General features: G+C 42.8%; 1 protein-coding gene across 1 annotated transcript; it reads right to left on the bottom strand.

The window, feature by feature from the left end:
• Positions 1–797: 797 nt before the first annotated feature.
• LOC133226777 (olfactory receptor 52P1-like) lies at positions 798–1745 on the bottom strand. Its single transcript, XM_061380650.1, has one exon. The coding sequence runs from the start codon at positions 1743–1745 to the stop codon at positions 798–800; it is 948 nt and encodes a 315-aa protein (XP_061236634.1).
• Positions 1746–11248: the final 9503 nt, after the last annotated feature.

Here is an 11248-nt window from a genome sequence, read left to right as displayed (position 1 = left end):
GTTTCCTGGTGTTTGGAAACCTCTTTTTTAAGACTCCCTTTCTGGGACAGAGCTCCGTCCCTACCTCTTTTGTCTCTCTTTTTGCCTTTTATATTTTTTCCTACCTCCTTTCAAAGACAATGGGCTGCTTTTCTGGGTGCCTGATGTCCTCTGCCAGCATTCAGAAGTTGTTTTGTGGAATTTACTCAGCGTTCAATGTTCTTTTGTTAAATTTGTGGGCGAGAAAGTGATTTCCCCGACCTATTCCTCAGCCATCTTAGGACCACCTCTGCCCTTGATTCTTATTTGTTGTTGTCCCTTTGACCCACTGCTGACTGGCCTGCCTCTGTCTTTCTGCCCCTTTGAATTCTGTGTGTTTCTCCCATCAGATTTAGTGCTCACTGAGGGAGGTATCCACGTATTCCCATCAGAGTAGGAACACCTGACTATGGATGAAGGTTATTTCTCCTTGTCAGACCTCTAGTCATATCTTTCTCACTTTATCAAGGTCTCCTGGAAGGCAGGAACCATGTCAGAAGAGCAGAGTAGGATTCCCCGGGAGGCCGTCTTCTGCTTGGTAACCATGTTTCTCATTGCACAGAGGCTCCCAGGGCATTGTAACCACACCCACATCACAAGTGGGAAACACCTGATGGTTCTTCTTCCATCCCATCTCTACTGTGCTTCCTTATCAAAGGAAGGATACCTTTGAATGTGGGTTTCTGTCTCTCCATCATGCTGGGAGCCACTGATCTCTTAAACATTGCCCAAAGGCTAAGGGAAGAATAGGATGGGGTCTCCAGGTGGGGTTGAAGACTTTATGACTGGACAATGCCCCGCTTCAGCAGTCGGAGGGCCCCATCCCGGATCTGCTTGGTCTTCATGCCATAGATGAGGGGATTGAGCATAGGCGGCATGACAAGGTAGAGGTCAGCCAAGAGAATGTGGATGTGCCGGGGCACATGCTGACCAAAGCGCTGAGTGTAGAACGAGAAGAGTCCCGGTATATAGAACAGAAGGATGACGCCCAGGTGGGAGCCACAAGTGCCAAAGGTCTTAGCCCTTGCCTCCTTGGAGGAGAGGCCTAGCACTGCCCGGAGGATGAGTGCATAGGATATAGCAATGCAGATGGAGTCAGTACCCACCACCAATGTGGCAGCCGTGATGCCATAGATGTTGTTTGGCTGTGTGCCCCCACATGCCAGCTTCACCACAGCCATGTGCTCACAGTAGGAGTGGGCCACCACTCGGCCACAGTAGCTCAGTCTTGCCAGTAAGCAGGTGAGTGGGGTCATGAGTCCCAAGCCACGAAACACAGCAGCAGCCCCCAACTTGCCCACAGCCTCTGGGGGCAGCAATGACCCATAATGCAGGGGCCAGCAGATGGCCAAGTAGCGGTCAAAGGCCATTGCTAGCAGGATGCCAGATTCTACAGCTGAGAAGCCATGGATGAAGAACATCTGGGTGGCACAGCCCCCAAAGGTGATCTCAGCAGTGTTTGCCCAAAAGAGTGCAAGGAGCTTGGGCACAGTGGAGGTGCAGAGCACCAGATCGATGATGGACAGCATGCATAGGAACAGGTACATGGGCTGGTGCAGCTCAGGCTCCGAGTACACCACCAGCAGCACTGCCATGTTGCCGAGTACTGCCAGGGTGTACATGGAGCAGAATGGAAATGCAATCCAAAAGTGAGAAGCCTCTAGGCCAGGAATTCCCATGAGCAGGAAGGAAGTTGGATTCTGCTGGCTGTGGTTTGTGAATTTCATGGCTACGTCAAAGTAGGGTAGGTAGAGAAATTATTGTCTTGATCTGAACTCTAGGAAGTGCTGAGAGATGAAGCATTTGGGATGCATCCTTATGCTGTGGCTGAAACAGAAATGGCAGCAGGAAATATTTGAGTTAGATATCATGAAAAATATTCAGTATGAGATTATAGAGTGCTGGGAAATGATGCAAGGCAAGAGGTGAAGTTATCATGATCATTCAAAGGAGCCCTTTCCTCTTATTGTCCGATTTGATAATGTCTATCTTAGAGGGTGAAGGGTGAGTGGAATGGGGGCAGAACCCTCTTCATGGTGAAGATGAGCAGCTACAAACCCTTACAGTTTTCTTTCTTTTCCTGCCTGTGAATCATCTTCTGCCTATACTCTGTCTATATCCATCTACTTACTGAATCATCTGCCTGGGTGACAATATAAGGGTAATGTCATGGTCAAATGAATCAGATGTGGTTACTTTTCAAGATGGGAAGATCAGGACTGAAGGGAAGAAAAGGGAAAGCAAGGAAATCTTGGGTGGACTTTTCCATCCATCGAGCCTATGATTACTCACAGATAAGGCTCAAAATCTGGGTTGAGGGGATTTCCCTGGAAGCCCAGTGGTTAAGACTCCACTCTTCCAGTGTAGGAGGTACAGGTTTGATCTCTGATCAGGGAACTAAGATCCCATGTTCTGTGTGGCACCACCGAAATTTTTTTTTTTTTAAATTAAAAAAAAAATCTCTGTTCAGATCAGGCACAGTGAAGCACATGTTGAGGGGCTGGGTCTCTTGTACACTGTTATAGCCACAACAATGCCTGAGTAATGTCAGTACTGGAATCCTGTGCTTGCCTTAGGTGTCCTGTATGGATGCTGCTAGAGAACAGGTGAAATCATGCAGAATTTGTCAATGGTAGATGTCAGGTGATTTGGCCATAATGGGTGATCTGATATAGTTACTGAGAGACAATTGCAGAAAAAGTATAGTCTCTCATAAAGATAAAAATTACATGGGGAAAAAAGAGGGGATGAGAAGTGGATTTTAATCACTAGAATAATAGACATTCACCATAAGCAAATAGAGAGACCAAGGTTGGTCTAATGATAGTACTGACCTCCTACACATCTCCTCCCTATCTCTGTCCACTACTCACACTCTCTGAATCCCCTGATCTTCTCTCTCGTGCATGTGCCTTCTCATTTCTCTCTTAGCCACTAGCCAGCCAGTAACTGAGACTCTGAGAAAGAGATGAGATTAAATTTAAAAATTCAAGAAGGAGAGACACTAGATGGAGAGGAGAGAAGGATGAAAAGGAGAGAAGACTGAGAATAAGAATCAGAAATGGACAGAAGAGAGAGTAGAAAAGTGGGGAGAGAGACAAAGCTACCTGTCATGCCCTCATTTCTAAGATAACAGGATGTGACTATGTTCTGGTTGCTAGTTGAGGCAGAGAGTGTGAAACTGATTGGATCCTATGGAGGTAGCCCATATGTATCCCTGACCTTAAATGGCAATATTCCTTGTAATCTCTTGCATCAGCTGTCCAAACCCAGAGACAAAATGGCAAGAAGAGAAAGGGTGAGGTCTTCCAGTGTGATCTGGGGGAACGAACCCTGGACCAGGATGCCTGATTTTCCATACCTGTGGCTGTTACTGTGATAATGAATGAATCACACTGTCTCCTTCTGCCTCCTCCTCCTTTTCTCCATGTATTCCCTACTTTCTCTTCTGTGCTATCTTCTTCCCCAAGTTTTCACCATCCATCTTGGACCCAAGCAGATCTAGAAGGGATTTAATTTGGGTGGTGGCTGAAGGGTCAGGGACAGAGAAATATCCGGGTGGGGGGATTTCATGAAATGGTGTATGTAAAACTGTCCCATGCTATGAACGGGAATACTGTGTGTTTGGCTGAGTGTGTGATTGTGTGTGTCTGTATATGTTGTGCAAAGCACATGTGCAAGGCTGTATTCAGAAGACACAGGTCCATATAGCTAGGTAAGACTTTGTTTTTGGAGTGTGTTTGCTTCAGTGCCTTTTCTTTGGTATGGAGGCAATTGAGAGTTGAAAAATCCAGGTTTAAGTGGAGCAATCTTGTTTTCTTTCCTTTCCATGTTTTCCTTCCCCCACTGAGTCTTTTAATAATTGAATCAAGTTTCCTCAGTTCCTAAGCAGCCACTCAAAAGTGTGCCACTTTTACTGTTTACTAAGACCGGGGGCTGACTGTGACTCAGATCATGAACTCCTTATTGCCAAATTCTGACTGAAATTGAAGAAAGTGGAGAAAACCACTAGACCATTCAGGTATGACCTAAATAAAGTCCCTTATGACTATACAGTGAAAGTGAGAAATAGATTTAAGGGCCTAGATCTGATAGATAGAGTGCCTGATGAACTATGAACAGAGGTTCGTGACATTGTACAGGAGATAGGAATCAAGACCATCCCCAAGAAAAAGAAATGCAAAAAGCAAAATGGCTGTCTGAGGAGGCCTTACAAATAGCTGTGAAAAGAAAGGGAAGTGAAAAGCAAAGGAGAAAAGGAAAGATATACCCATTTAAATGCAGAGCTTCAAAGAATAGCAAGAAGAGATAAGAAAGCCTTCCTCAGTGATCAATGCAAAGAAATAGAGGGAAAAAATAGAATGGGAAAGACTAGAGATCTCTTCAAGAAAATTAGAGATACCAAGGGAACATTTCATGCAAAGATGGGCTCAATAAAGGACAGAAATGGTATGGCCCTAACAGAAGCAGAAGATATTAAGAAGAGGTGGTGTACACAGAACTGTACAAAAAAGATCTTCACGACCCAGATAATCACGATGGTGTGATCACTCACCTAGAGCCAGACATCCTGGAATGTGAAGTCAGGTGGGCCTTAGGAAGCATCACTATGAACAAAGCTAGTGGAGGTGATGGAATTCCAGTTGAGCTATTTCAAATCCTGAAAGATGATGCTGTGAAAGTGCTGCACTCAATATGCCAGCAAATTTGGAAAACTCAGCAGTGGCCACAGGACTGGAAAAGGTCAGTTTTCATTCCAGTCCCAAAGAAAGGCAATGCCAAAGAATGCTCAAACTACCACACAATTGCACTCATCTCACATGCTAGTAAAGTGATGCTTAAAATTCTTTAAGCCAGGCTTCAGCAATACGTGAACTGTGAAATTCCAGATGTTCAAGCTGGTTTTAGAAAAGGCAGAGGAACCAGAGATCAAGTTGCCAACATCCGCTGGGTCATTGAAAAAGCAAGAGAGTTCCAGAAAAATATATATTTCTGCTTTTTTGAGTATGCCAAAGCCTTTGACTGTGTGGATCACAATAAATCGTGGAAAATTCTAAAAGAGATGGGAATGCCAGACCACCTGACCTGCCTCTTGAGAAACCTATATGCAGGTCAGGAAGCAACAGTTAGAACTGGACATGGAACAACAGACTGGTTCCAAATAGGAAAAGGAGTACATCAAGGCTGTATATTGTCACCCTGCTTATTTAACTTATATGCAGAGTACATCATGAGAAACACTGGGCTGGAGGAAGCACAAGCTGGAATCAAGATTGCCGGGAGAAATATCAATAACCTCAGATATGCAGATGACACCACCCTTATGGCAGAAAGTGAAGAAGAAATAAAGAGCCTCTTGATGAAAGTGAAAGTGGAGAGTGAAAAAGTTGGCGTAAAGCTCAACATTCAGAAAACGAAGATCACGGCATCCAGTCCCATCACTTCATGGCAAATAGATGGGGAAACAGTGGAAACAGTGGCTGACTTAATTTTTCTGGGCTCCAAAGTCACTTCAGGTGGTGATTGCAGCCATGAAATAAAAGACGCTTACTCCTTGGAAGAAAAGTTATGACCAACCTAGATAGCATATTAAAACGCAGAGACATTACTTTGTCAACAAAGGTCAGTCTAGTCAAGGCTATGGTTTTTTGAGTAGTCATGTATGGATGTGAGAGTTGGAGTATAAAGAAAGCTGAGCACTGAAGAACTGATGCTTTTGAACTGTGGTGTTGGAGAAGACTGTTGAGAGTCCCTTGGACTGCAAGGAGATCCAACCAGTCCATCCTTAAGGAGATCAATCCTGGGTGTTCATTGGAAGGACTGATGCTGAAGCTGAAACTCCAATACTTTGGCCACCTGATGTGAAGAGCTGACTCATTTGAAAAGACCCTGATGCTGGGAAAGATTGAGTGCAGGAGGAGAAGGGGACAACAGAGGATGAGATGGTTGGATGGCATCACCGACTCAGTGGACATGGGTTTGGGTGGACTCCGGGAGTTGGTGATGGACAGGGAGGCCTGGCACGCTGCAGTTCATGGGCTTGCAAAGAGTCGGGCATGACTGAGTGACTGAACTGAACTGAAAGCAGCAAGAGCTCATGTGAATGCTGGTGATGGTAACCCACTTTCTGCCTTGCATCATTTCCCAAATTCCTGCAATCTTCCCCCCTTGGTTTTCATGGGATCTAACTCAAATATTAATGAGAAGGCCAGAAAGTGAGGATCCAAAAGCCCTTACTTTCACCTTGACCTCTTTCCTGGAATCTGAGCATTTATTTTGCTTAACAAAAAATATTCCAACTTCATTTTTCCCACTATGCAAATGGGGACTCAACAACAACAAAATGCCCCTTACCCTCTTTATTCCTAATTATCTTCGAATTTGAGGTGAGAAAGCCTTTACTTAAAAATATACAAGAATAGAAGCTAAAGTTTCAGGAACAAGGCTGTCTTACAAGGAAAAGAGCAAGTTCTCTGTCACTAGAGGTGCTCATAAGCACCTGGAAGTTCCCTGCCAAGCTGTGTGATCTCAGTCATCACCTAACCTCTCTCCACCTGCTTTCTCATCTGTGACCCAAAAGGGATGATTCCTATGTCAGGGACTACTAGGAGGAATCATTATGGGAGGCACGTATCTGAAGAGCAATAAGACCACGTGGCACAGAACGGTGATCAAAAGGTGTGATGATTCCTAAGCCTTTTTGTATGAAGTGGAGAATACCTCAGGAGAAAATTATCTTAGTAGCTGTCTGGTCTTTGATCTGCTGAGTACTGTGCCTATTGTAGGAATGAACACACAGGCTTACCGGGTCTGGGGTAGGGAGTGGCAATGGAGCCTCAGGTCCTGCAGGGCTTGGAGTGTGGGGAACAAAAGAGCTGGAGTATTTATCTTGTTATTAGGGCCTTAGCAGAGAGTGAAAAATTCCCTGGGGATGAAGGCACTAAAAAGACCTCTGGGATGCTGCAAAGAGTCAGAAAATTGAAGTTAGGAAATGTAGACTTTGATGGAGTAGGAGGGAAGGATAGGACACCAGAGAAAATCTACCCTGCAAGTTCAGTGTGGGTAGAAGAGAGTTAGGTGGAGAGACCCCTGAGCACAAGTAATCCTAAAGGTTTTTGGCACAGGAATGCATTTAAAGATATATTTATTTATAAAACTAATATTGCTTTCCCTCCTGGTCCCTTCCATCTGTTCCAAATCCAATTTATCAGTGGTTTTTGTTTTTTTGTTTTTGCGGGGTGGTGGTGGTGGGGTGGTGGAGCAAGCTACTTCTCTGAATGTCATTTCTTTATAAAATGAGGAGGCAATGAATATTAAATGAGATGATATATCCAGGGCATAGAACATTTTGCTTGGTTTATGCCAAACTCTCAATAAAAAGTAAGAGTTTTTATTATTTTATCCAATTCAGTGATCACTGCTTGAGAATCTATTATATGCAAAGAACTATGCAAGATGTTAGGGCACAGAGTTGAAAGAGTATGCCCCTGTACTCAAGGAGGTCTCACCCTGGTTTGGAGAATGGGTAAAACATACAAAAGTTAATTAATTCAATAAGATATGTATAGACATAAAAAAAGACAGAGGCTCATTTAGCAGGGAATTAGGGTCAAGGATTTCGGGTTTAGAAGTACAAGGTGGGCTTGGAGAAAGGGGCACATGAGGGAGGGAAGACAGCATGTATAAAACATGGCAGATAAGGTATAATGAGCATTTTCTGGAAACCACTGAAGCCTAAATCAAAGTTTCTATTTTTATGAATTGTCTCTGATCCTCAGAGCCACAATGAGTGTCCACACAATATCTTATCAAATGCTGCTTGTGTGATACTGACTACTTTAAATCTCTTTGGTGTTACCTTGTTGTTGTTCAGTTTCTCAGTTGTGTCCAACTCTTTGCAACTCCACGGACTGCAGCACTCCAGGCTTCCCTGTCCTCCGCTGTCTCACGGAGTTTGCTCAAACTCATATCCATTCAGTCGGTGATGCCATCCAACCATCTCATCCTCTGTTGTCCTCTTCTCTTCCTGCCTTCAATCTTTCCCAGCATCAGGTCTTTTCCAATGTGTCAGCTCTTCACATCAGCTGGTCAAAGTGTTGGAGCTTCAGCATCAATATTCAGCATCAGTCCCTCCAATGAATATTCAGGATTGATTTCCTTTAGGATTGATTGGTTTGATCGCCTTGCAGTCCAAGGGACTCTCAAGAGTCTTCTCCAACACCACAGTTCAAAAGCATCAATTCTTTGGTGCTCAACCTTCTTTATGGTTCAGCATTCACATCCACACATGACTACTGGAAAAACCATAGCTTTGACTAGACAGACCTTTGTTGGCAAAGTAATGCCTCTGCTTTGTAATAAGTTTGTCATAGCTTTTCTTCTAAGGAGCAAGCGTCTTTTAATTTTATCACTACAGTCACCATCCACAATGATTTTGGAGCCCCCCAAAATAAAGTCTCCCACTCTTTCCATTGTTTCCCCATCTATTTGCCATGACATGATGGGACCAGATGCCATGATCTTAGTTTTTTGAATGTTGACTTTTAAGCCAGCTTTTTTACTCTCTTATTTCACCATCATCAAGAGGTTCTTTAGTTCCTCTTTGCTTTCTGTCATACTGGTGGTGTCATCTGCATATCTGAGGTTGTTGATATTTCTCCTGGCAGTCTTGATTCCAGTTTGTGCTTCATCCAGCCTTGTATTTCACATAATGTACTCTGCATATGAGTTAAATAAGCAGGGTGACAATGTACAGCCTTGACATACTCCTTTCCCAATTTGGAACCAGTCCATTGTTCCATGTCTGGTTCTCACTGTTGCTTCTTGACCTGCATACAGATTTCTCAGGAGGCAGGTGATGTGGTCTGCTATTCCCATCTTTTTAAGAATTTTCCACAGTTTGTTGTGATCCACACAGTCAAAGACTTTTAGCCTACTCAATGAAGCAGAAGTAGGTGTTTTTCTGGAATTCTCTTGCTTTTTCTATGATCCAGGAGATGTTGACAATTTGATATCCGGTTCCTCTGCCTTTTCTAAATCCAGCTTGAACATCTGGAAGTTCTTGCTTCACATATTGTTGAAGCCTAGCTTGGTGAATTTTGAGCCTTATTTTTCTAGCATGCGAAATGAGTGCAATTGTGTGGTAATTTGAACATTCTTTGTCATTGCCTTTCTTTGGGATTGGAATGAAAACTGACTTTTTCCAGTCCTGTGGCCACTGCTCAGTTTCCCAAAATTGCTGGCGTATTGAGTGCAGCACGTTAACAGCATCATCTTTTAGGATTTGAAATAGCTCAGCTGGAATTTCATCATTTCCACTAGCTTTGTTTGTAGTGGTGCTTCCTAAGGCCCACTTGGCTTTGCACTCCAAGATATCTGGCTCTAGGTGAGTGATCCACCATCATGGTTATCTGGGTCATTAAGACCTTTTTTGTATAATCCTTTTGTGTATTCTTGCCACCTCTTCTTAATATCTTCTGCTTCTGTTAGGGCCATACCATTTCTGTCCTTTATTGAGCCCATCTTTGCATGAAATGTTCCCTTGGTATCTCTAATTTTCTTGAAGAGATCTCTGGTTTTTCCCATTCTATTGTTTTCCTCTATTTCTTTGCCTTGATCACTGAGGAAGGCTTTCTTATCTCTCTTTGCTATTCTTTGGAACTCTTTGGCATTCAGATGGGTATATCTTCCTTTTCTCCTTTGCCTTTTACTTCCCTTCTTTTCTCAGCTATTTTCAAGACCTCCTCAGACAAACATTTTGCTTTTTGCATTTCTTTTTCTTGGGGATGGCTTTGATCACTGCCCCTTGTACACTATTATGAACCTCCTCCATAGTTCTTCAGGCACTCTGTCTATCAGATCTAATCTCTTGAATCTATTTGTCACTTCCACTGTATAATCATAAGGGATTTCATTTAGGTCATACCTGAATGGCCTAGTGTTACCTTAGATAAATAACTGCTTCTTAGCCTCTATAAATATAGGGAGAGTTGTCATATTACATTTAAGATGTTTAACACAGTGCCTGGGTCATAATAAGTTCTTAATAGATGATTGTTGCTATTTCTACATTATTCTTTTTCAGTCATCTTCCCACACAATGGGTTTTGTGAAGTCAAATACCATGGTGAATCCATCTTTTTCTCTGATACTGCTTAAAATGAGATTGTGTGATTTTAGGTTTGGGGAGAAAGCTGTTGAATGATCAGCTTGTCCAGTGGTATTCCAATCAAATGTAGGCCAGGCAGACATGAAACTTATTTTAGACAACCAGGAAGTCAACAACTGTATGTTCTTTACTTAGTATGTATCTGACCTTGTCTTGGAGATACAAAGAACTGAAAAGAATCCAACTTTAAGTAGCTTTAAATGCAGATAGTGGAGGGATGAAGTAGTGGGAGATGGCATGGCTCAGATGACAGAGAGAAAGGTGGTGTAGGCTTTGTTCTCAGCATATAGATTCCCATAGATTCTCATAGGAGCCTCATACTTCAAGAATTAAGTTTCTGAGATACTGAGTTTTGGCTATTCTCTCATTCAGTTCTTCCAGAGACACATTTGATTCTAATAAAGAGAATAAGTGGCAATAGCAGATTCATAAGCTGACTCTTAGATTTTATACCAGTATCACAGTGCTCAAAGCTAAGCTTAGGATCTCCCTTATCTTGATGTGCCTCAGGGATAGGCATGGCCACTCATTGTTAACTTGGGATATCATTGGGCAGACCTTTATTCAACTAAGGATATTTGTTGTACAGAACATCGTTGAGCACCTACTATGTGTCAACATTTTTCTAAGTACCAGGAATATAGTAGTGAACAAAGAAGACAAAATCCTTGTTCTCTTGGAACTTCTAGGTTAGTAAGAGAGACTTTATTTAGTTTTTGCTTTTTAATCTAATTTTTAATTAAAATTTTATTGGTGTATAGTTGCTTTGCAATGTTGTGTTAGTTGTGTTAGTTTCTGTTGTACAGCAAAGTGAATCAGCTATGCATAATGCCTCTTTTTTGGATTTCCTTCTCATTTAGCTCATCATTTCTGAGAAACAAATGTCAACCCACTCCAGTATTTTTGCCTGGAGAATTTCACGGACAGAGGAGCCTGGCAGACTACAGTCCATTGGATTGCAAAGAGTTGGACATGACTGAGCGACTAACACTAGGTCACCAGAGAGCATTAGGTAGAGCTCCCTGAGCTATACAGTAGATTCTCAGCTGTGTATTTTATATA

The sequence above is a fragment of the Bos javanicus genome, chromosome 15 (genome assembly GCF_032452875.1).
Source record: "Bos javanicus breed banteng chromosome 15, ARS-OSU_banteng_1.0, whole genome shotgun sequence".
NCBI classification, from domain to species: domain Eukaryota; kingdom Metazoa; phylum Chordata; class Mammalia; order Artiodactyla; family Bovidae; genus Bos; species Bos javanicus.
The sequence above is the reverse complement of the archived record's forward strand: the minus strand, read 5'-3'. Positions and strand labels throughout refer to the sequence as shown.